This window comes from Chelonoidis abingdonii, chromosome 3, assembly GCF_003597395.2.
Source record: "Chelonoidis abingdonii isolate Lonesome George chromosome 3, CheloAbing_2.0, whole genome shotgun sequence".
Lineage (NCBI taxonomy): Eukaryota > Metazoa > Chordata > Testudines > Testudinidae > Chelonoidis > Chelonoidis abingdonii.
Genome location: NC_133771.1, coordinates 88,038,666 through 88,065,309, shown reverse-complemented (window position 1 = coordinate 88,065,309; position 26,644 = coordinate 88,038,666). Strand labels below are relative to the sequence as shown.

Sequence of the window (26,644 nt, the reverse complement as noted above, 5' to 3'; positions counted from 1 at the left end):
TACTTATACTTCACTGCTTTAAAAAATCATCTAGAGATTGTTGGAAATGTGTGAGCATATCCAGATCATCTTCAATCTCTACAAAGTTGGCCAAACAAATTCAAAACTAATAGCAACATTTGCCCAAGTACAGTAGAACCTCGGAGTTCTGAACACCAGTTACGAACTGAGCAGTCAATCACACAATCACACACCTCATTAGGAACCGGAAATACACAGTCAAGCAGCAGCAAAGACAAAAAACAAATACAGCACAGTACTGTATTAAATGTAAACGACTAAAAAAAAAAAAAGGGAAAGTTTTTAAAAAGTTTTGACAAGACTTGTTTCAGTTAAATTAGATGGTTAAGAGCAGCATTTTTCTTCTGCATAGTAAAGTTTCAAAGCTCCATTAGGTCAATGTTCAGTTGTAAACTTTTGAAAGAACAACCATAACATTTTGTTCAGAGTTATGAACAACCTCCACTCCTGAGGTGTTTGTAACTCTAAGGTTCTACTGTAATTAACATTTTTCACTCAACGTCATGCAGTCCAGTGTGATCAAGTATAAAAGGAATACTAAATAAACTGCTAATCCTAAAAACTTGGCAAGAACATTCTGAGACTACCTGCCTTACTGTGGTCTTTTAGCACGTAGCAGATATTAATTAGCACATCCAGTAGCAGATAAACTAAGCCAAGTGAAACCAAAAACAGCAAGACAAAATAAAAAAACCCCAAACTAAAACCTTAGGTAAGCAAGGTCATTTTCATTACATCACCACACACCCAAGTTTATCAAAGGGAATGCAAAATAAACCTTTTTTGTCATGATGTTCGCAAAAGTATTCTGAAATTACTGGCTTTGCTAATGCTTTCAGTGAATAATACTTTGCATTTTCATCACAACTTTCATCTGAGAATCTTCCAGCACTTTGCAAACATTAAGGGATAGGCACAATTTATCTCTGCATAGGAGCAAAAGTGACCAGAGGAGCAGTTCTAAATGACATTGAACTAAAACATTGGTGCTAGCCATTTCAGAGTAGCTGTAAAGAGTGGAACAAAGGAAGCCATCAGCAATGAACAAGAAGTTTTTTTGGTCCTACAAAAGCCAGGATCTATGCTATATATTCTTGGTGTCATCTACTGTCATCTTATCTTTCAACTATTTAGAGAGAGAGAGAGCGAACACTCTTGTAACATCTCTCTCCCTGTAAAGGAAATCAAGTAATTAAAATTAACTATATAGTCTTAAAAATAGCTAGGTAACTTTACTGTTCTTCCACTATATGTGGTTTTATTTTGATTCTTTTCTTTGTCTCATGAGGGCAAACATCAAGACTTCTGTGCTGCAGGGTTTTCTGGCATCACCACTGCCAAATCCTGAGCATTACAGGAGGGTCACTGGTCACTGCCAGTCTCCCCTGCACCTCATCCAGGTTAAGGAATCCACGTGAGTCATTCCTTGATGGCAACGATTACCTGGTTGTTAGGGAATAATGGTTGTGGCAATACAATTAACCTTTTATGGACATGACAACGTGCATTGTTCAAGGAGGCACACTAATGTGCTATTGTAGAATTTTAGTCTGGAGTTTCTTTCCAGAAGTTTGGGGGATTTAACTTGCACAATTTTGCAGTAAGCATTAAATGTTATGTTGCAACCAGACCCACTGTCAGCAGAAGATCTGAATATCTGAACTGGTGCTGTTTGAAGTTTTTGCTGTACAAGCCACTTTTTTCTTTGTTCTTCACAACCCAAATGCAACAGGTAGAGGTGAAACAAAATCATCTGAGGATATATAATTGTTACTTTCCCCCCCTGCCCCCTACACTTAGACTATATTGTAAGATTGTTTCTGTCACCGTTTGCAAACTTTTGCACAATGATTTTTTTTTTGCAATAAGCATAATATGGCACCATATGATGGACATTGATCGCTTTCATGTTCTCACAACACATGCATTAAATTTAACATCTTTGTGGAGGGGAAAATACCAAAGAAACCCATCACAGTAGCATTTAACTTCAAAAAGTCTAATAACACAAAAATGAGGAGGTTAGTTAAACAGAAACAGTCACAAGAGAGTCTAATACCTGCAAGATGCATGGAAATTTTATTAAAATACCAAAGCAGAGGCTCAAACAATATGGAAACCTAAATAAAAAACAAAAGTAAGAGGACCAAAAAAAACCACCCTACTTAAACAACAGAGTAAAAGAGGCATTTAGAGACAAAAAGATATCTTTTAAAAATTGGAAGTCAAATCCTACTGAAGAAAATAAAAAAGAGCATAAACTTGGCAAGTCAAGAGTAAAAGTATAATTAGGCCAAAAAAGAATGTGAAGAGCAACTAGCAAAAGATACATTCACTAACAGCAAAAAACTTTAAGTACATCAGAAACAGGGAGCCTGCCAAACAGTCAGTGAGGCCAATGGATGACTGAGGTGTTAAAGGAGCACTCAGAGAAGACAAAGCCATTGCAGAGAAGCTAAATGAATTCTTCACATTGGTCTTACCTGCAGAGGATGTAAGAGAGATTCTTACACCTGAGCCATTCTTTTTAGGTGACAAATCTGAGGAACTGTCGCAGACTGAGGTGTCAATAGAGAAGATTTTGGAAAAAATTGATAAATTAAACAGTAATAAGTCACCAAAGCCAGATCCTATTCACCCAAGAGTTCTTAAAGAACTCAAATATGAAACTGCAGAACTGTGGTATGTAACCTATCACTTAAATAAGCCTCTGTTCCAGATGAGTGGCTGATAGCTAATGTAATGCTGATTTTAAAAAAGGCTCCAGAGGCCATCCTGACAATTACTAGCCAGTAACCCTAATTTCAGTTTCAACCAATAGTAAAAAACAAAATTATCAGATGCATAGATGAACATATGTGTTCCAGCAGCTCCCACTGGCCTGGGGCAGCGAACCACGGCCGGATCTGCGGACGCGGCAGGTACACAAACCGGCCTAGCTCACCATGGGCTTTCCCTACACAAGTGGTATCCCAAGTTTGGGAAACACTGTGTTAGGGAACAGTCACAAAATGGCTTTTGTAATCATGCTTCATCAATCTATCATCTATTTATTAGAATTCTTTTAGGGGGTCAACAAATATGTGGAGAGGGGTGATCCAGCTGATATAGTGCATCTGGTCTTTCAGAAAGCCTTTGACAAGGTCCGACACCAAAGGCAAAAACCAAAGTGGGCAGACATGCGATAAGAAAGAAGGTCCTCTCATGGATCAGTAACTGGTTAAAGGACAGGAAACAAAGGTAGGAATAACTGGTCAATTTTCACAGTAGAGAGAGGTAAATAGTGGAGTCCCTCAGAGATCTGTACTGGGATCATTGCTGTTCAACATATTCATAAATTATCTGGGGCAAGGGGTAAACAGTGAGGTGGTGAGGTTTGCAGACAATATAAAATGACTCAAGATAAGTCCAAAGCTGATTGTGAAGAGTTACAAAGGGACCGCACAAAACTGGTGACTGGGCAACAGAATGGCAGATGAAATTCAATGTTGATAAATGCAAATAATGCACATTGGAAAACATCCCATCTCTGTATACAAAATGATGGGGTTTAAATTAGCTGTTATCGCTGAAGAAAGAGATCGTGGATAGATAAGATGACAGAAAATACTATAATGCCTCTATATAAGTAAATGGTATGCCAACACCTTGAATACAGTGTGCAGTTCTGGTCACCCCATCTCAAAAAAAGATATATTAGAACTGGAAAAAATAGAGAGGATGACAACAAAAATGATTAGGGGCATGGAACAGCTTCCATATGAAGAGAGATTAAAAAGATGGGGACTGTTCATCTTAGAAAGAGATGAACAAGGAAATATGACAGAGGTCTATAAAATCATGACTGTATGGCGTAAGTGAATATGTGAAGGGGTAAATAACACTTATTGTTCTGCTCATTCCCTCTGAGGAACTTGGCCCTGAACACTGCCAAAAGACAGGATACTGGGTTAGGCGGACCATTGGTCTGACCCAGTATGGCCATTCTTATGTTATGTATTGTTTGTCTTTCTTTGCAGATGGCTACTCTGTTTCTTGATTTACTCTGTATGTTTGCATATCTTCCACTATTTCTAATACTTTCCGTTTTTGTAGCTGTTTCTTTGCTTGTTTTGCTGCTGCAGCAAATAGCAGCATTACAATTAAGATCACTCTGGCTTCATTATCCTTGGTGCCCAAAAATGCACGATCTCAATAAGATTGTCTGTAAGTGTACCAAATGTGCTTGATATGTATAACTGGCATGACCTTGTTGCATATTAGTCTATAGCTTCTGTTTCACTTTGATTATATACACTGAAAATATACCTCTGATATTCAGGGGCAGCTCCAGGCACCACCACACCAAGCGCGTGCCTGGGGTGGCAAGCCACGGGGGGCGCTCTGCTGGTCGCCACGAGGGTGGCAGGCAGGTTGCCTTTGGCGGCATGCCTGCGGAGGGTCCACTGGTCCTGCGGCTTCGGTGGACCTCCCGCAGGCATGCCGCCAAATCTGCGGGACCGGAGACCTCCCGCAGGCAAACCGCTGAAGGCAGCCTGCCTGCGGTGCTTGGGGCGGCAAAATACCTAGAGCCGCCCCTGCTGATATGGCATTGCTTTTAAGCACAAAGAATTTTTCTAAAGCATTTCAGATTACTTACACTTTTGCCTTTCTTCATCTGCTAGCTGTTAAGTGCTGACAGACTAGGAAGAAATCCTTACCCACTGCTTTATTCAGTGCATTATTCTTACAGCTACTTCCTACTTTATCCAGGAGTTCCTGAAGAAGTTCTAGTTTTCAGATATTTCCATGCATTTGCATCACAGCAGGGAGCAGGATGTTGATCACAGTCATTCCCAACATGATTCAGTGTCTCTAATAAGCTACAACAGAGAATGAAAAGAGTAAAATTAATAGATATTAAGGCTAGAAAAGGACCATTACATTATCTAGTCTGACTTCCTATATTACAAAATTTCTACATATAGAATTTCATTCAGTTGCTCCTGTATTGAGCTCAATACCTTTTCTGACTACACCAAATGTGACTAAGAAATTTCTGGATGCCAACAGGCAGTGAAGAGAGTTTTACAGGAAGCCCCTAGGTGAGTTATATTTGTAACAATTCACTAAAAGGCGGCATGGGAGGTCTCCACCGAAAACCAGTAACAAACTTGTCATCATAACATTGCAAAATGTAAGTAAGGATAATATTTAAGGAAGTAAGTGCCTGTACTGGAAATTATGTTCTTAAGGTCTGTGAGTAAAAGCAGGTCACTAGGAGTTGACAAACATGCTTCTTTCGGACAGGCAGGAGACACATATCTGTCTGGTTATATGAAAATTGAATATAGGTTACTTCACAATGGATACCTGTTTTCATACTATGCTACCAGCTAATCAAGATTAAGAAATTAACAAGAGATCATAAAATCTATGGGAAGGAATACAAATAGGAGTGCTTCTAGTTTACGAATAAAGATCAAGATACATTTGGGATTGCAAAGGGACACCCTACTATCAAGTTAGCTGTCAGTGGGCTTGCTTCACGAACAGAAGATCACAGCCAAGCCAGGCTGTAATACACTGCAAGGATTTAGGGTGAATTTTTGCTCTTATGACATTATGTCATATTAATTAAGTTTAGGCTCTAGTATGTGTGTTATGATTTTATTTCATATGTAACCCTTTGTTTGCAATATTCTGCTTGCTCTCATTTGACTCTCTGTTGTTTGTTAAATCAATTTATACTTTTTTTTCTATAAATAAATCTAACTGCTGTGTATTAAGCAGGAGCTGGGTTCTGAGATAACTGTGAAGCTGGGATGTACTGGTCCTTTGGGAACAGTGGATCTGGGAATTCTGTGAGGGTCCAGTGGATCAGGGAGTGGGGATTACACTTGGAGGACTTGGGGGTTCGAATATGCCTGTCAATAACCTGTAAAAAGAGAGAGGGGCATGCAGAGACCTGAAAGGCAGTACTTGCATTGCCAGAGGTTAAAGGTGCTGGGGAACAGACCCTTGGCAAGCACTGACAAGGCTTCCTCACCCTAAGGGCAGGTGGTAGTGAGGCGCCTCACAGCCTTGGGTACCCCCAGGAATCATCACAGCATATTTTCCAGAAGGGTGTCCAGTATTGATTTGAAGACCTCAGGAAATGAAGAATCCATCACTTCCCCGGGTAGGTTGTTCCAGTGGTTAATCACTCACTGTTAAAAATGTGTGCCTTGTTTCTGATTTGAATTTGTCGGGCTTTAACCCCTTTTTGCTAGATTGAGTAGCATTATGATATGCAGTATGTTCTCCCATGAAAGAACTTATATACCATAATTAAGTCACCTCTTGATTTTCCTTTTGATAAGTTCATCAGTGAAGTTCATCAAGTCTTTCTATCGATTTATTATTTATTTTTTTTACAAATGCCTCTCTTCTGACACCATGTTAGGGTTTATGTAAGCTGCACAGAGAAAACCATTTTTAGTGCACAACAACAACTTTTGTTCTTCCTACAAAACCCAGAAACTATGCTACATATTCTTGAGTACAGTCTACTGGCACTGCAGCTATTAACTAACTATATATGTTCAGACAGAAAACAAACACTTTTGTAACAGTAGCAATTTCTTTATCTATACTAGAACTTTTACTCCACCAGTTGTAGCAATGATGGGGGATCTGTGTTGAAAAACACTAGAGTAGACAGGGTTTAAGAGAATACTGAACATAAATGCTTCCCCTGATCCCTGCTTCTCCTGATGAGGGTTTCTGATCTTGTTCTGCCATCAGAGGGTGCTGGGTGATATGAAAGGCTGCCACAGGCAGAGAGTAAACATTAAAAGAACAGTAGAGATAAATATAAACGTTTTGAGGTCTTAATATGCCATATTTGATAGATGCTGTATTTGGGACAATTTTTGGTTTCTCTTTGGATTACATCTTTACTGAGATCGCCCAAGAAGTCAATCACGTTTCTCTTCAGGGGACTGAGAATGCCAAAAATAACTCATTACTTACACAAGGCAGTTCTGGAGACATCTAATGAAGTGGTTAAAGTATCCAGCCTCCACTGCAGATAATCCTATCCTAGACTGCAATCGCAAATGAGGACAGTACCAACGCCAGGGACAGTGTATGACAAAAAATATTATCCAGTTAAGGATCTCCTCATTATGCATTGTGTCCTATGTTAATGAGATCTCCTTAATCCAAAGCACTGAGCATTCAGTAGTGATGAATGTAACTGTCACTTTCTTTTTCCTACTTAATAAATCTTTAGTTAGTTTCTTAGGATTGGCTACAAGTGTTGTCTTTGGTTTGAGATCTGAAGTGCAACTGACCTGGGATAAGTGACTAGTCATTTGGGACTGGGAGTAACCTGAATATTGATGTGATTTTTGGTGTAAGTGACCATCTATCACAAGACCAGCTTGCCTCAGTGGCAAGATAGGCTGGGATGCCCACAGGGACAGTCGGAGACTCCATGGTAAAGTGCACTCCATAGTGCTTTAGGAGTTCACGCCCATTACTGGGTTGGTGAAATCTAATTAGAGAACATACCACCAGTTTGGGGTGTCTGCCCTGCTTCTTGACAGTTGCCCTGAGTTGGCACTCAAGGTCATGAGCCACTCCAGACAGCATGAAAGTGATGTTGGCTGGCTTCCTGTTATTATTGATAATGTGAATGTACATGCATTTAGTTTTCACCACTTTCAGGGGTAGTCCATATTCCTCACTGACTGTTTTTACAGAAATAGCATTATATCATCAGCATATCTGAGGTCAGTTAAAAAGTGTTTGCCAATGGAAATCCCAGCTCCTTCCACTTTATCCAACTGTTCAGGCTTGTCTCATAATAAATTCTGCATACATGTTGAAAAGACTTGGGCACAGAATGCACCATTGTCTCTCACTCTGCCAGATGGAAAACCACTTGCTGGCTCCTGCTGCTGTTTGCACCGCGGTCTCTTGTTGACAGCACAGAGTTGTGATGAGTTCAATGAATGCTTTGGAATCTCCTCATCTGCCAGTATCTTACAGAAGCAGTGATGTCGGACAATACCAAATGCTTTGGAGTCATCAATTCATAGCCAAATACATGACAGTAACTCTGAACTGTCTTGATCATTGAACATCTGTGACTTGAAGGGTGTTTCTGGTCCATGAGCACCCTGGTGGGGTAGCTGTAGGGCTGGACATAGTAGCTCTGGAACGCTTCTGTGGTTGCTCTGGCAACCAGGAATTTGGGGCATTCATTCACAATGGTCAAGATGTAGGATGCACTGCTTTGGCTTGCATTCATCCCCAAGTGGTCCAGTACTACCAACTCCGAGGGCATGCTGGGGGTCTCCATCATCTGGAGAGGGGCCCCGTCTCCCACCCTGGAATTCCTTCTGCTGGCACAGACTGGGTGGTTATCATGCCAATCCTGAATGGCTCAGGCCATCCCCACCTAGCGAAACCTCATGTGAACATTCATCTCAGTCTTCTTGGGGCCGGAATGGCCCAAAGCATCATGATAGGCTTTGGAGAACCATATCAGCTGCCATGTGGGGCAGCACCATCTGGGTGATTTCTTCATTTTTCCTGGAGTCTGCTAGCACTCTCTCTCTCTCTCTCTCAGGGGATGATGTGGGTCTCCGTGCCAGCTGGGAAGCTTCAGTACACCTCCAGCCAAGCCCCAAATATCAAGTATGGGTAACTCAATCCCAGAATAGGTGGCTGTCTAGCCCTGTCTCTCAGGTGTTTGCAACTCCACTCCCTCCACAACCTCCTCCTCAAAGTTCTCAAACTCCACACTGGGGTATTGGACCTGGAGGGAGCGTAAAGGCTGCTGAGCAACAGCATTACAAGTGCCTTCTGCCAATTGTTGTTGCAGGTCATCTTCTAGGTCCTAGGCCAGGGAAGGCCTCATCTTTTTGATTGAATGAAGGATCACTTGGAGGCTATTGCTGAAGTCCCTGAGTGGCTTGGTAGGTTTCTGAGCCTGAGCACAGAACACCTTCATCTGTTCATGGGGCTCGGATTGCTACCTCTTCCTGCTTCTCCATGTGGGCACCAATGATACTGCCAAGAATGACCTTGAGAGGATCACTGCAGACTATGTGGCTCTGGGAAGAAGGATAAAGGAGTTTGAGGTGCAAGTAGTGTTCTCGTCCATCCTCCCTGTGCAGGGAAGAGGCCTGGGTAGAGACTGTCGAATTGTGGAAGTCAACAAATGGCTACACAGATGGTGTCGGAGAGAAGGCTTTAGATTCTTCAACCACAAGATGGTATTTCAAGAAGGAGGAGTGCTAGGCAGAGATGGGCTCCGCCTAACGAAGAGAGGGAACAGCATCTTCACAAGCAGGCTAGCTAACCTAGTGAGGAGGGCTTTAAACTAGGTTCACCGGGGGAAGGAGACCAAAGCCCTGACGTAAGTGGAGAAATGGGATACCGGGAGGAAGCACAAGCAGGAGAGTGCAAGAGGGGAGGACTCCTGCCTCATACTGAGAAAGCAGGATGATCAGCGAGTTATTTTAAGTGCCTATACAAAAATGCAAGAAGCCTGGGAAACAAGCAGGGAGAACTGGAAGTCCTGCCACAGTCAAGGATCTATGATGTGATTGGAATAACAGAGACTTGGTGGGATAACTCACATGACTGCAGTTCTGTCATGGATGGATATAAACTGTTCAGGAAGGACAATCAGGGCAGAAAAGGTGGGGGAGTTGCATTGTATGTAAGAGGGGAGTATAACTGCTCAGAGCTCTGGTATGAAACTGCAGAAAAACCTGAGAGTCTCTGGATTAAGTTTAGAAGTGTGAGCAACAAGGGTGATGTCGTGGTGGGAGTCTGCTGTAGACCACCAGACCAGGGGGATGAGGTGGAGGAGGTTTTCTTCCGGCAACTAACAGAAGTTACTATATCGCAGGCCCTGGTTCTCATGGGAGACTTTAATCACCCTGATATCTGCTGAAAGAGCAATACAGTGGTGCAGACAGAGAATCCAGGAAGTTTTTGGAAAGTGTACGGGACAATTTCCTGGTGCAAGCGCTGGAGGAACCAACTAGAGGCAAAGCTCTTCTAGACCTGCTGCTTACAAACTTGGAAGCATTAATAGGGGATGCAAAAGTGGATGAGAACCTAGGAGGCAGTGACCACAAAATGGTTGAGTTCAGGATCCTGACACAAGGAAGAAAGGAGAGCAGCAGAATACAGACCCTGTACTTCAGAAAAGCAGACTTTGACTCCCTCAGGGAACTGATGGGAGGTCTGGGAGAATAACACTAGGGGCAAAGGAGTCAGGACGAGAGCTGGCTGTATTTTAAAGATCCTATATTGAGGCTGAAGGAAAAAATCCCGTTTGTAGAAGAATTAGAATATGGCAGGCGACCGCTGGGCTAACAGATGAAATCTTTCTGATCTTAACACAAAAAGCTTACAAGAAGTGAAATTGGACAAATGGACAGGGAGGAGTATAAATATTGCTCAGGTGCAGGAGGTGAAATCAGAAGGCCAATCACATTGGGTTGCAGTAGCAAGAAATGTTAAGAGTAACAAGAAGGGTTTTTTCAGGTGTTGCAAGAAGAAAGTCAAGGAAGTGTGGGCCCTTCTGATGAGGGAGGCAACCTAGTGACAGATGTGAAAGCTAAGTATCAATCTTTTTTTCCTGTCTTCCAAACAAGGTCAGCTCCAGGATGCTGCATGGGCAGCACGCATGGGAGGAGGTGACAGCCCTCTGTGGAGAAGAAGTGGTCGCGATTATTTAGGAACTGGACAAGCACAAGTCCATGGGGCTGATGTGCTGATCCGAGGGTTCTAAAGGAGTTGAGCGATGTGTTTGCAGAGCCATTGGCCTTATCTTTTGAAACTCATGGCATCGGGGGAGGTCTGGTGCTTGGAAAAGGCTATTGTAGTCCCCATCTTTAAAGGGGAGGAGGATCGAGGAACGGCCAGTGCTCACTGGATCAATTTGAGTACGTAGGGAGAAGAAAGTGATCAGGACAGTCAATATGGATTATCATGCTGACAATGATTGCTTCTATGATGAATAGGTGGCTTCTGTGGATATGGGAAGTGGTGGATGTGATATATTGACTTTAGCAAAGCTTTTGATACGGTCTCACAGTATTTTGCTAGCAATTAAAGAGGTATGGATTGGATGAATGGATATGATGGATAGAAAGCGGTAGATCATCGGGCTCAGTGGGTGTGATCATGTCGCTGTCTAGTTGGCAGCCAGTATAGCATAGTTCCCCAGGGGTCGGTCTGGGGCCGTTTTGTTCAATTCTTCATTATGATCTGAATGATGGATGGATTTTACCTCAGCAAGTTTGCGGATGACATTATTTCCCCCCTCTTAGATACACTAGAGGGTAGGGATAGAGTCCAGAGCAACTTTGACAAATTGGAGGATGGGCCAAAAGAATTAATGCGGTTCAACAAGGACAAGTCAGAGTCTGCATTAGGAGGAGAATCCATGCATGCTACGGGCTGGGGCAAACTGGCTAAGTGGCAGTTTGGAAAAGGACTTGGGTTACAGTGGTGAGAAGCTGTTATAGTCAACAGTGTGCCTTGTTGCCAGAGAGCTAATGCATATTGGGGTGCATTCGGTGAGCTTGCCAGCGATGGAGGAAACAATTTTTTCCTCTATTTGGCACTGGTGAGGCCACTGTCGGAGTACTGTGTCCAGTTTTGCGGCCCTCACTTTTCTGAAGGATTGTGACAATTGAGAGAGTTCCGCAGATTGGCAAAAATGATTAGGGGCTGGAGCAATGACTTTGAGGAGGGTGAGGGAATGGGATTGTTTAGTTTGCAGAAGAGAAGAGTGAGGGGGATTTCATAGCGCTCTCACTACCTGAGAGTGTTCCAAGAGGATGGATTAGATGTTCTTAGTGATGGCAGATGACAGAACAAGAAGCAATGGTCTCAAGTTGCAGTGGGGAGGTCTAGGTTGGATATTAGGAAAAACTATTTCAGTAGCAGGGTTGTGAAGCACTGGAATGGGTTACCTAGGAAGGTGATGGAATCTCCATCTGTAGAGGTTTTTAAGGCTCAGCTTGACAAAGCCCTGGCAGAGATGATTTAGTTGGGGTTGGTCCTGCTTTGAGTAGGGGGTTGGACTAGATGACTTCCTGAGGTCTCTTCCAACCTCAATCTTCTATGATTCTATGATTTTGTATATTAACTTTCCTACTAACTTGAGAATATGATAGCATAATAGTTGAAGTTTCTTTTTGTCCCTTAAGAAATTTTTAACTGTTGTTCCATCTCCTGGCAGCTACGATGTTTTTTGAGAAAATTATTTTTTTGTCGAAAAAAATTAAGATTTCCTGAATTTTCAATTACAAAAACCCTGCCTTTTCCCCCTTCTTTCTCTCCCCCTCCTTTTCCAGTGACAAAATGGAAAAGAGGAAAGAAAGGGAGGGAAAAATGAAAATTAAAACAAATCTATTTTTGGTGTCTGAATTTTTAATTTAAGATGGAAAAATAAAAGCTCTACACATTTCAGTGACCAAATTTTGTTTCTGAAAAAGGCCATTTTTTGCTGACAACAAATGAAAAATTTCAACCAGCTTGAATTAAAATGTATAAAGTATATAAATCAGGGGTTCTCAAACTGGATGTTGGGACTCCTCGAGGGGTCACAAGGTTATTATACGGGTGATCGCAAGCTGTCAGCCTCCACTCCAAACCCCGCTTTGCCTCCTGCATTTATAATGGTGTTAAATATATTAAAAAGTGTTTTTAATGGATAAACTCAGAGGCTTGCTATTTGAAAAGGGTCACCAGTACACAAATTTGAGAACCACTGATATAAATCAATTAGTGATAACGTAATATTAATTATAAAAAGTAACCGAAGGTGGCCACTTTTTAATTTTTGAACTTTTATTTTTACTGTGAGAGTTTTAGATTAAACCTTTAAGATCAAGGTCCTGTTCCTCTACATGGACATAACTGTTTGTAAGAGGAAGGATTTGCTCCAATACATTTGGTTCAAGAGGATTGTGCTGGATTGCAAATTTCTTCCTCTTTCTCTCCTACCCCCCATTCTCCCTCTATCTTAGTTTACACAAATAGGTTCATTATTAGTGGGTGATTACTGTTTCGCTATACTAATTACACAGCAGAAAATTATTCCAGACTAGATAGAAAAAAATGTGCACGCATCTGAGACCATACCTTCAAATGGTGCATCATATTTGCCTGAGCTGTTTTGTGTGTGTCAAATGTAGGTTGTAAGCTCTTTGGGGACGAGGATGTCCTCATTTTGGTGTCTTGTGCAGTGCCCAGAGCATTGCTGGCACTTACTAATGAGAACAGTCTGTACAGGGCCAAGCACACGGATGTGGCTCACCAAATACAAATTAATTTCTTGTGGTATGGCAAACAGAGCATAGGTTCTCCTGAGAGAGGTGGCGGATGGGTGTGAGTGGGGAGCAGCTATGGGGACAGACGGGCATACCGCCCAAAACCAGGAATGAATTATGTATATTGTGGTCATGCTTAGAGGCCTCACCTACGTTAAGGGCCAGGGCCTAGGTATATGTTTATATTATGGAAGGTCCCTGTCCACATAGGCAGCAGATTATATGGGCTCGAGGTGACCGAGCACCAGGAATATTCAGGGCTGGGGGCTGTGCTCCAGCAATATTTGGAGCTGGGTCTCTTCCCCCAGCCCTGCCTGGATGGGGCCCTGGCCCCCGTGCGCCTGAAAGAAAGCGGTGGGTGCCTCTCCCGTGCCTGCTTGTGCTGCCGGTGTAGCACATTCCTATGCGGAGCGGCTCCCGGCAGAACTGCTGTCTAGTGCCCCCCATCCCTTAATGGCAGGGCAGGCTGCCCTTACCCTGCCCTTCCGCCCTAGCCCTGAGCCTCTCCAATGCCCCAAATCCCTCATCCCCAGCCAGAGCCCTCATCCCCCTGCACCCTAATCCTCTGCCCCAGCCCTGAGCCCCCTCCTCCATCATGAACTCCTCCTCCTCCCCCAGCCTCAACCAGAGCCCTCATCCCCCTGCACCCTAATCCTCTGCCCTAGGCCCCTCCTGCATCATGAACCCCTCATCCCCCCACACCTTAATCCTCTGCCCCAACCCTGAGCCCCCTCCTGCATCATGAATCCCTCCTCCTCAGCCCCACAGCCCTCACCCCTGCACTCCCACCTATCCCACCCCCTCCCAGAGCCTGCATCCCTCACCCCCTCCTATGCCCCCAGCCTGAAGCCTGCACCCAAACTCCATCCCAAAGCCTATACCCTGCACCCCTCCTGCACCCTAAACCCCAGCCCAGGACCTGCACCCCAGACCCTCCATCACAGAGCCTTAGGCAGGTGGGGGCAGAGTTTGGGGGTGTAGAGTTGGGGGGGCGGGTTCTGGGCACCACCAAGATTTCTACAAACTTGCCACCCATGCCTGCCCAACGTTGCTCACATGTAGCAGGGAGCCAGTGGAGCCCCTCAGGCAGGGCAGGGGTGGGGAGGAGGCCCATCCCCGGGTTATCTGACCTGGGCTATGGAGATCATTTGAGCGGGAAGCTGGAAGGCAGCGACGCAGCTGTGTGGGAGCCCGTGGTGCTCCGGGGGAACGGGGGTGGGGGCTCAGGCTGGCCGGCTCCGAGCGGGCGGTGCGGGACACGGGGGAGGGGTTAGCGGCTGTCCGCACCCAGGGCTCTGGTGGGCGGGGAGAATGACTCTCCCCGCGCCCGCCGCCGGGCCAGCAACGTGGCCCCTCTGCCCCCGCCATGGCTGCGCGCTGGGAGCGCCTCTTCGACTCCGTGGGACACTTCGGCAGGTAGCGGGACGGGACCCCAGCGCCGCGCAGGCCAGCGCGGGGCGGGTGTTTTCCCAGGGAAACTGAGTCATCCTGAGCCTGCTCCCGGGCAGCGGGGGAGCTCTTGGGAAGCAGCGGCTGCCGGACCCATGGCCGAGGAGGAGCGTGGCAGGTGCCTGCCCTGCTGGCCCCCTGGGGGCTGCCACGCTTCAAAATACCGAGTCAAACCTACCTCGTACCCGCCCGGCGGGCTGCGAGACCCCGCTGCCGCTTGCCGGGGGCGCACCTGCACTCCGCAGGCAAAGGGCGGGCTTGCGGCTTCGTGCATTGGTGGCAGGCAGGTGTTTCCCACGGACGTGTCTAGGGCTCCGGGGGGAAATGTGCTGTGCTGAGTCCCACCTCACAAAAACAGATTATCTGCATCTGGTCCGTAATCCCAGCTATAGCCCAGCAGCGAGCTTCTCTTCTCAGCGCGAGCTAAGAAGCGCTTCCAAGTACGTGCTGATTTTGTTGCTGCTGCTGCTGCTAGTGAGAGCAGAAGTTCTGGCATGTGGCTAAACTCTCCAAGTGCCCCAGTACCTCCTGGGGAAAGCCGTTACTAGCGCCTTAGAGACAGTTTTCTAAACTACTCTCTTCACAGCGCTTCTCGCACATAATGAGGGAAGAATTCAATAATGAGGCAGCCTGCCAACTAGTCTTGCTCCGACTCAAGTCAATAGCTATATTTCTTTTGGCGGTTGATAAGAGTTACATTAGGTCAGGTTAGGACCTCATAGGATAAGCCCCAAATTACAAAAACTTAATAATATGTATTCAGCCTGAGCTATGCAAATTTTCAAAAGGTTACAGCTGGAGAAACAAATAAAGTCCTGGCCTATTAGGGTGTATTACCTTCCTCCCCTCCCAGTATATGTAAGTAACCTTTATTATTGTTTTTAGGATTGACATCATTGCCTAACAAGAATTGTTTTAACCTCAAATGATCTCCCTCATCAATTATGAAATGGCTGCTTTAATGGTGTGTTTAATTAGTTTTGATTCATGCATAATAATACAGCTGAGAATCCTTGTTAGCAAATCAAATCTCCTCCTCTGTCAACCTATTTTTATAAGCTCTTATAAATCATGTTGTGCTATATATGGTTTAAATAGTTTTTGCACAGTTAGATTCTGAGCAATCCGAACATGACTGATAGTATTTTGGAACTGGTTTGGTTATTTTAAACTCCAGCTCATACATTAAAGAATGGCCAGCTGTTAATTTAAAAAAAAAAATCACTTTTAGTTAAAAGCATTAAATTTGCACGGTTAATACTAATCCCTTTTTTTTATCTGGCTCCCTTTCAAAATCTACTTTGGTGCCTACAGCCATTCAAATATTGATTCTGTCATGTGCATACAAATTGTTGATTTAAAAATAAATGAAAATAATTTCAAGCTGGTGTTCAGCATTTCATTTAAAATATTCCAGCAGTTTCTCAATATTTCAAGTCTTTTATTTCCCTCCTGCCCTCCCCATTTGTTCAGCTCATCCCAGTTTTTGTAAAAGTACATTAATTCAAAGTTTTGCTGTCACTGAAAAGTCAGATCACGGCCTTGTCCAAAGCCATTTCAAAACAAAATATGTCATTAAGGCTGTGAAAAGATAATTTGTAATACCAATATTAGAAAATTGCAATAATTAAAATAAAACAAATGTTTGAAAAGAAACACGGAGCTAATGTTAAAAAAATTTACCTCCTCCCTGTTGCATATATGAATTATAGCAGTATGGTCTGCTGTTATCAAGAAAAGGACTGTGTCCATTCATGTTTGAGTTGTGCCTAACACAATGGTGCTGTGATCCTGATTGGGGCCTTCTGACACTAACTACAATAAAAAAATAATAATAACCTGGATTCTCCCCTTCTGATGTCTATCAGAAACCAATATTGTGAAAGTGAGTACGTTATTGCTGGGGGGATGGGAGTGAAGGTGGCGGAGGTTGTCTGGGGCTCATAAATTCAGGAAAATTGGTTTAAAAGTTGTTCTCCGGCATGTATTTGGAGTGTAAAGTCTCTGACCATTATTGGGAAGATAAATGGAGAAGAGTATAGTGTCTGGCCCATCACAGAATGGTGAATAGAGCCATGGTTTAGTCTGGAATAAATATAGAGAGTAATATATGAGCTACCCATACCAAGAGTATGGATGAGGGTCAGGATTCCAGTCCCTGATCTGAACCACTAGCGCATAGGTGGCCAAACTGCGGCCCGTGGGATCCTCCTGCCCGGCCCCTAAGCTCTTTGCCTGGGAGGCTAGCCCCCGGCCCCTCCCCTGCTGTTCCCCCTCCCCCGCAGCCTCAGTGTGCCGCGCCACCGGCGCAAATGCCCTGGGCGGCCGGGCAGCACAGCTGCAGAGCCATGGCTTGACCCGGTGCTCTGTGCTGCGTGGTGGCGTGGCTGGCTCCAGCCGGGCAGCGGCTGTAGCACTGCCAGCCACTGGTGCTCCAGGTAGCACAGTAAGGGGGCAAGGAGCAGGTGGGGGTGGATAGTGGGAAGGGGTATGCAGGGGTGTGGATAGGGGTCGGGGCGGTCAGAGGGCGGGAAACAGGAGCGATGTTGAATGGCTGCAGGGGACCCGGGGTAGGGGCAGTCAGGAGGAGCTTTCCATGAGGTTGAAGGGGAGTCTTGGCTTATACTTTAATTAAAATAGGTGAGGAAAAATGCCAAGGGAAAAGGGGTCAGGATTTACCCTATTTGTAGATTTCTTCATGAAATATTTCTACATTTTGTGATGTATAGGTTTTTTTGAACGGTAATGATCTAAATTCCTGTCTTTCAAACACTTGATTTTAAATCTGACTTCAAATTTTCTAACTTTACATTTTTTCCTTAATAAATTAAATGCTCTAATAGCATTCTTATCAATTAATAGTATAGTTGCTACCTTAACTTAATTTTAACAAAACGTTTGGTTGATGTACTTAACTTTAAAAAAATATTTTTATACTGCTGGTGTGTGGAAGCTTGCAGTATGTTAGATGGAGTTGCTACAATTTGGAGCAAAGAGAAACCCAGTGCAAGAACTACTCCAGTGTTTATAAATTCAGCAGGAGACTGTGTTCCTTATAAAAACTACTTTGGATGAGAGAGTCCTACATTTGGAGCTCTTCCACATCCAGACCCCCAGGATATACTAGTCCATCTATGTTTTTATATGTGCTCATTGCCCTAACAGCAGTATTTGAGTTCCGTGTGCGAGGCCTTCCCTCTCCTTCCCACTTGTTGGGGCCTTATCTGTCTCCAGCCCATCCATTCCATGCTAGACTTTCCCTCTCCATTTCACTCAGAGCTCTTCTAGACTCCTCCTCCCCATATATAGCCCTATATTCCCTCTTGTAAGTCATAGCTCACAGATCTTGTTGTGGCCGTACCACCCCCTGTGTAAATTATTATATGTTCATAGGGCCTCAGGGAATTCCCAAGGTTCACAAAAGATTTATCAAATAACAAAAAACCCCAACCATCTTAGAAGTACTCAGACGCCATTCCTTTGTAGAGAAAAAGAAGATAATTGTACGGAGTGTATTTTTTATTTTCCAGCCTTTCTTATCTCAAAAATGTCATGAAAGATTACTTCCAGACTTCTTCAAAATACACAATTCTGGCAGATATGAATTCACATGCATAAGAAATTTAAGAACAATTGGGTTTGGTTCACTCAATTTACTGTGGAGGAACAAGTGGTCATAGTCCACTTTCTAACAGAGCTACACATAACCATAACAATGAAGAGACTTCAGTCTTTCTATAATCTATATAATAAGATTCCAGGATTGTCACTGTATTTGTCACTCTGAAGCCTAGAATGTCCATTGAGTCAGCGTGAATCAATGGAAGCAACTACAAGCATCGTTCAGAGCCCTTTTTGTTCAGAATCACTAGATTGGATCATCACTGGATTTCACGGTCAATTATCTTTCAGTTTTTAAGTTCAGCCATTTCGACTTTATGAACTGTATGCCAGCATAGACATTCAGCTACTGTAAAGCATGTATCTATGCCATGCCAAGAGTCCTAGACCACTGTGACATCAGAGGTAACTCTACCAATCACCACCTTACTCTGCAGCTACCTGAACAGCACCTACCCTTCAGTACCTGTGTTCCAGTTGTGATTACTATTCCATGTTTCTGTTCTCCCTATAATATCCGATTTCACTTCCTGCACCAGTAGTTCTTGTTCCTCCATTTTGTTATGCAGGCTTCTTGCATTGATGTACCACATCTTATTTGTTTCTGCTTGGCTTCATGCAGATTCCTCACCTAATTTAGGTAGTCATTTTACTGCCATCATTACCTACCTGACTGTTACTGTCAGTGGTACTGGCTCTATCTTTCCTTTTGTTGTCCATTCTCCTACCCTCTGTTCCTTTCTCCATTGCTGTACTCCTTTTACTTGATTTTCCTTCTGCTCAATATTAGAATCAAGTGTGAAGATTACATGAGCATCTCCCAACCATCTCTCTCAAAGTCTTAGTTTAAAGCTCTTTTAATCAGTTGTGATAGCCTCTACCCCAGAAGTCTATTTCCCTCTCTACTCAGATAGAGTCCATCCCATTAGAACCATTCTCTGTTTGTGAATGCCTCCCAATGGTTGAATATTCCAAAACCCTCCTTATAGCACTATTGTTTGAGCCATTTGCTGATCATCATAATCTTGTCTTGCCTTTTGTTCTTTTCCTCTAGGGACAGGTATAATCCCATTGAAGATCACCTGAACCTACATTTCTTTACTTGTCTTCCCCAGGCTAGCATAATCTGTTTTAATGCATCCCAGGGAGAATCTAGCAGTATCATTTATTCCATCATGAAGGACAATGAGTAAATTCTTTCCTGCTCCCATTAGGATCCTCTTCAGCCTCATGTCCACATCCTGTATCTGTAATATTGTTCTAGTTTTTTAATCAAAATGTTGTGCAGTAGCAAGTGAAACACTACAGAAGTTTAATTATATTATGTCAACAACCATCAACCAAACTTCACATCTCTTTTTTGAGGAGAGTACAAGTTAGTTTCAGAAAATCTATATTCTATAAGCCCATGTTGATTTACATTAAATACATTACTCTCCTTTTAATTCTTTATTAATCAAGTCCCATATTGGACACTCCATTATCCTGCCTGGGATTAATGTCAGGCCTATGAGTACCTGGGTCATCCTGTTTACCCTTTTTAAAAATTGGCACAGTGTTAGCTTGCTCCAAGACTTATTCAAATTCAGCATTAATGGTCCAGCAATGCAAGTTATCCGGACCTGCTGATTTTAAAAAGTCTAACTTTATTAGCTTCTGTTTTACATCCCCCAGAGATACTAGTGGAATAGAAAGAGTATTATTACCATATGATGAGACTACAGAATTTATTTTCCTCCCAAATACAGAACAGAGATATTTATTGAACACTTCCACCTTTTCTGTATTATTACTGATAATTCTTCCATTTTCATCTAGTAATGGACAAGTAACATTGTCAGGATTCTTTTTGTTCCTAATATATTTAAGAAACTTTTTATTATCCTAACTCTGCTGGCCATAGAGTTCTCTTTGAGTCCCTTTGCTTCCCTTATCAATTTTCTACAATTCCTAACTTCTGATTTATATTCATTACTGTCAAGTTCCCCTTTTTTCCATTTGTTATATATTGTGATTTTTTTATAGCTGCTTTCACTTCCCCTCTAAACCAGGTCATTTTTTCAACAAGTACCATCACTTTCTTGATTGTGGAATTGTGGCTTTTTGGGCATCTAGTAGTAAAGAGTTCTTAAATACTTCCCAATTATCAATCACATTTTCCTGATTAAATTCTTCCTCCCAGTTGCTATGGCTCATAATTGTTTTCAGCTTTGTGAAATTGGCCCTGCTAAAGCACTACGTGTATATATTACTGTTCTGAGCTTTATTCTGCATGCACATTATAAATGTGATCGAGTCATAATCACTTGTGCCTAAGCGACCATTAATTTTTACTTCTGTGATCAGTTTCTCTTTATCTGTTAGATCTAATAATAGAGATCCAATAGGAGACACATCAGTGCCAAATACAGCGGTAATATAACCTTCTTACTCCTGCTTGATATTTCCATTAATATAGCCAAGGATCACATTAGCCCTTTTCACTGCAGCATTGCTCTGGGAGCTATGTTCAGCTGATTATCCATTATGACCCCCAAGTCCTTGTGAGAGTCACTGTTTCTCAGGATAGAGTCCCCCATTCTGTAAATAAGGCCTAAGTTCTTTGTTCCTCAAATTATGACTTTAATTTTAATATGGCTAAATGAAAAGTTAAAAATATTGTTTGTTTCCACTCAGCTTATCAAGTGATCCAGGTCACTCTGTAGCACTTCTGTCAGTCTTCATTATTTACCACTCTTGCAATATTTGTGTCATTTGCAAACATTACCAATGATGATTTTATATCTTCATACAGGTCAGTGATAAAAATGTTAAATAGTGTAGGGCTGTGAGCTGCGTTTCAGAGACTGGTAAGAATCTATAATTTTTACCAAACCCAAAAGCAGTTCAGGCACATGGGTAATTGGTCATGCACAATGTTCACTTGAAAAAAGTCACAATGACTGTCAGTACAGAATTAATCATTATTTTGTAATGTACATGATAAGCTGCATCTACAACATGGGACATGATGCAAATATTATATGAGCATGATGGATTATAACTGGTGCTGTATCTTAAGGGTGAGAAGAACACAGTTTCCCTCAACATTTTGTCCTGGTAGCTTCAAGAATTTAGTATTGTTTCCTCTGTTTTGCAGGGGCTATTCCTGTTTAAATGCATATTTATGAACACTAGCACCACATTTCTCTCGATTGATTGCTTCAAACTTTCTAGAAACTAAGTATCTCAAATCAGTGTCCACCTATGGGTTCTAGTTGGGAGTGGATATGTGACAGAAAAACTTCATCAGTGTATTCCTGTAACATCTTAATTGTGCCAAGTGATAGCATTTGCACAGAACTGTTGCAACAGCTCATATTTTCATGTCAGAAATCAGTAGGAGCAGTGGAACTTCAGTGATGATTAATTGTTTGTTGTCTAGAGGTTGTATAAGGTCTATCTGTGTGCATTCATGTGTTTTATTCCTATGAGATACTTATTGTAGAAATACCTGATTCTCATGCTTGAAGAATTCTTCCAGAGCATATTTGGCATGTGATTTCTGATGTGCTGAAGATACTGTAGTCATGCTGAAGAGCTGCATGTGAGGATCCTCTGATAGGTTCAAAGCAAGCACCACATCTTTCTATTATGATATAAATAGCTTCCCAATAGGGGTCCATTAGGAGCTGAGCAGGGCAACTTTGCTCCATGCAGTTCTCTGACTGACCTCCTCTCTGGTGGATGCCTCTTATCTCCCTTTGTTGGTGCCAAATTCACGGCAAACAGGGAAAGAAGGGAAAGGAGACCAGGGGACATGCCACGGTAGGGCACATCTGTCTTGTAAGTGGTTTTACTATTTGCACTTGTTCATGTATTTTTAGTTTGGAGGTTTTTTTCCTTTAAGGTTCTGTTGTTACTGGTGTTTTGGTGTGGTACTGGCAGCTGACCTGCCTGCCAATAGGTGAATGTTGCACTTTTCTAATACATGTTTATAAATAGTTTTTTATTTCATCAAGAAAATGTATTGTTATCAGTGTTTTGCATCGTACAATGTGTATTTGAAATAATAAAGGGAAACACATGATCAGGGACAATAAGAATTACTATGCAAACATTCTTCTTCTGTACAGTTAGCTAAATCAATCCATACTTCAATCACTTCCTTACATTGATCCATACTGTGAATCAGCACCCGCCTGCCCCGCATTTGATAAGTGGTCATGTCAATCAGTCACCCCCACAAGCACATTCATAAAGGTACTATTCTTCCTTTTCCATTGGGCCATGCAAGTCCATAATATGGGAGCACAATGCATCCTTGACTTCTGTTGCCCAGGTGTATCAAGCTTCAGCTGTGACTGGTGTACTTTCTGGCTCAGTGTACTGATTCAGCAGCCTCGCATTGTCATAGGTCCATTCAGGAAGTAATGGCTTACCTCTGGCTTCACAAAGGTTGTGAAGAGCACAGCAAGCCCTAGTCATACGGACAGCATTAATGACACTCTAATCCAAATTGGTCTGTAGACATTTTCAGTGGGATTTCAGTCTGCCAAAAGCACATTCAACAACCATTCTATGCCTGCTGAGAGTGTAATTAAACTTTCTTTTGCCAGGTCCTCAGAAATCAGGGTACAGTTTCATAAGCCAAAAGCAAAAGAGGGTACATGAGGTCTCCCAGAATATCAACGGGAACAGTAACTCTGTTTATGACAATATCATTTGGTGGGAATAGTATCCCAGCCTGTCCATGAATATAGACTCCTGACCAGTGAAAAACCCTGGCATCATGGACTTATATGCCTGCCACCTTGGGGTAAACCACACCCCTGATTGCCTCAGAAACTTCCATCAGCACTTCACCCCTAGTTGATTTTCCAAACCCAACCTGGTTGGTAATGGACCAGTAGCAGTCTGGGGTAACCAGCTTCCAGATTGTTATAGCAACCTGCTTCTGGACCAGCAAGGCCTCTCTGATGCTTGTATCTTTACCCTGGAGGCTTGGGGCAAGCTGCTCGCAAAGCTCCAGAAATGTAGCTTTCTTCATGCGAAAGTTCTGGACCCACTGCTGGTCATCCCAGGTCTGCATGACAATGTGATCGCACTGGTCTGTGCTTGTGGCCCTGTGCCAGAAGTGCCAGTCTACGCAGTGGGGTATCAGCAGCTAAACTGAGTGTCATGAGCAGCATCAGCCAGTTCGAGTCTGCCACATCTCTGTCATTGCCTACCTCTTTCTCCTCCTTTTCCTGCTCAATCAAAGGCTCTGTTGGGTTCCTTTAGTGAGTCAGGAAACGCTGCTGCAATGTCCACCAGTGCCTCATGAAGCTCTGCTCATTTCCTGACGTGGGAGTGAAAGAGCCAGCAATAAAAGCTCTTCAAAAAGTGTCTCCTCCATGTTGCTGGCTCCGATAGCTGCGAGCACACACACCAGAAAGTCTGCTCAGCAGGAGGTGTTGTCAGGCTGTTCAGACTTCCTGTAGTGGGCAGGGTGGACTGTCAAGTTTTCCCACAGTGCACCACAGTCAAAGGGCTAGAGCAGCCACATTTCAGGAAGATGCTAGGGAGTCTGGGATATGTTTGGTTTGACTCAGATCTGTGTGCTACAGCATTGATGGCAGAGCCCCAGGTTTGAGCCTAGTTTGGAAAATTCTTACCATCGAGTGAATGATCAGTGCAGATGCTCAAGCCCTGGGGTTGCTAACCGGAATCAGGTGACTCAAGTCCCACTAATCCTGAACTTACATTGCAGTGTAGACATACCCTGTTGCATTCAACGAAGTGGATATTCACCCACGAAAGCTCATGCTTCAAAACGTCTGTTAGTGTATAAGGTGCCACAGGATTCTTTGCTGCTTTGACATACCCTTAGTGCCATCTAGGCTACTTGGCCTTCCCTAGTCATACAGGGGACTAGCTGCAGGGTCCAGGCTCCTCTTTCCCAGCCTGCACCCAAAGCCACCCTCTCAAAGATACCCAGGAATATATTGGGGTCATCCATAGCAGCCCATCTTCCAGGGTCCAGTCCCTGTGCCCAACTGCCATTCCTTACCAAGGGACTCACTATCCTTTGCAGTAACTGCTGCTGAACATTCTCTTGCTCTTTGATGATGCCCTGCAGATTCTTTTGCTGCTGTGCCTACTAGGCAAGCGATGCCTGCCTCTCCAGGTGTGTGACTACTGGAAACCTTACAGAGTCTTGTGCATCTCCTCTTGTTTTTTCACTAGCCTTTGCAGGGTCTCCACCAGTGTCGAGGCTACTGAACCCTCCTGCTGGCTATGACCTCAGACAAACCCACCTTGTCTGACAGGGCATCATCCCGCTCCTGTCTCTTTTTTCTAGCCACAGACTGCTCAGAGACTTTCCGGTCAAACACCTTGTGCAATTTATTTTTAGTGTCCTTTGCACCACCCTTACAGATTTGTGCAGCTCTGTATTTACAATGCCACACACTTAGCCAAGGAGCAAGGGAGACCGAAAGTATCTTCCCCCTTTGAGATCTTTCCTGGCTCCGACACTGAAAAGTCTGTCAATCTCTCTCCTCCCACCACCCCTCTTTGGTAATGGGCTAATTAGCTTTCGGGGCTTTCCTCAGACCATTCCGGTCTATACATTAGGCACAGCTTCCCCCTCAGGGATGACTCCTGGGCAATGTAATTGATGATTTAGTGATCAGAGTGCTGGTACAGCTGCGGTTGGCCAGCACTCTCACAGTTGCTGAAGTCAGTGAACCCACAAATTAAATGAACAACATGGTAGCCATTGAGAAGTCATGCAAGCTTTGCTTTTGCATAGACCCAAGCAACTGAAATTGTGCACTAAAAAGAGCTCTGTATAGATGCCTGCAATTGAACAAATCATGAGATCAACTACATATGCCTTCCAGAAAGAGCCAGGGAAGTATATCTAAAATTGAACAAAAACAAGATAAAATTGTGATGGACTGCAGTATCATACATGGGAAAAGGTGCTCACCTCCCAAGGGCTACAGCATTGAGGTAGACAATACTATTATAGTATTGTTGAGATAGACAATAGTATTATTTCAGATCATGCTCCTAGAGGGGGTCTATTGTACAATCCACTAAAAAAGAGAAAAAACAAGGAAAGAACTCGATATTATATGATACGCAAGTGCAGAACACATAGGTAGTGACACTGAGTAAGAGAGAGATTCTGGAATATGTAAAATGAGATGAGACAGTACAATCTTAAAATAGAAAACAGGTTGTAATTTATGGAGATTGCTTTAAATAGCTAGCAATTTAAAGAATAAATTGTGAATTGGCTTCCTTGAAAGAGAAGAAACCAAAAGAATGGCTACTCTACATAAGGATACAAAAAGCCAAGAGCAATACAGAATATTAATAAATGTAAGGGGAAAATTCAATTTTCTGTGGACTGAAGAGCCAAAGTCACAATAAAGCTAATCAAAAGATTCTGCTTTAGAAAGGTCAGTAAACCTGATAAGATTTTGTCTTATCCTGTGGGTTCATAGGAAAGCTATTTGTCTAATTAAAAACCAAGGAAAGTATGACAAAAAATCCAGTAGCTATTATACGAGCTTTCAGGATTTGAATACTAATTTATATGCATTACAATGTGTAAATCCCTCAGAACAGCTAGAGAAAAACAAAAACACCTTTATTTTTGGAAGAAGATACAGTTAGTTTAGATGAACCAGTGTCTAGAGCTTGAAACAAAAAGTCCAGAACGAGACTGCTAATAAAAAAGAAAAAGCAAACTTTTTGGAAAGAATCAATCATTTTATCGAGTAGGGTCTGTACAAAAATACAAGGGAAGGGTAAGTTCCCAGAAACTGTGCAGCATGCTATTGCCACACCATTACACAGGAAGTAAAAACCAACAGTTGACTGAGGGCCAATTTCCCTTCTGAATGTACGCATTAAAAATGTTGCCAATGTATTGCCAACAATATTAGAGGCAGTAGTTAAACAACTGATAGATTCATAAAGACCGGACTTATTTAATCTCTGGAAAACAGTACTCAGACAATCTATGGTGTGTGTTAAATTCATCTCCTCAGCCTGGATAAAGAAACAGAAATTTGCTCTGAGTGGCCTTTTCTGAGGACTTTCTTGAACTATATATTGATTTGGTCTGACAATTAGAAAACAAATATTTTATACTTACCTCCAAAATATAATATATTATTATAATAAAGAGGTCCATTAGTAAAGAAATACTCATTAAAAGAGGAAGAAGACAGGGATGTTCACTT

The 26,644-nt window shown here is 42.9% G+C and overlaps 1 protein-coding gene and 1 long non-coding RNA gene across 3 annotated transcripts in view; one reads left to right on the top strand and one right to left on the bottom strand.

Moving 5' to 3' along the window:
* Positions 1 to 2,146: 2,146 nt before the first annotated feature.
* On the bottom strand, positions 2,147 to 15,198 carry LOC116828820 (uncharacterized). The gene is made up of 3 exons (XR_004374612.2): positions 14,980 to 15,198; positions 4,661 to 4,883; positions 2,147 to 3,237 (listed from the first exon to the last, which is right to left on the bottom strand). It is a non-coding gene; the product is annotated as an uncharacterized LOC116828820 (long non-coding RNA).
* The window catches only part of SLC22A16 (solute carrier family 22 member 16), a 52,384-nt gene continuing 40,395 nt past the window's right edge, over positions 14,656 to 26,644 (top strand). The window contains exon 1 of one of the 2 annotated variants that reach the window (XM_032787292.2): positions 14,656 to 14,768. In XM_032787292.2, coding sequence (XP_032643183.1) covers positions 14,719 to 14,768 — 50 coding nt within the window. In that variant the 5' untranslated portion in view covers positions 14,656 to 14,718. The remainder of the gene's footprint in view (positions 14,769 to 26,644) is intronic. The other variant, XM_032787293.2, reaches the window with a different exon arrangement.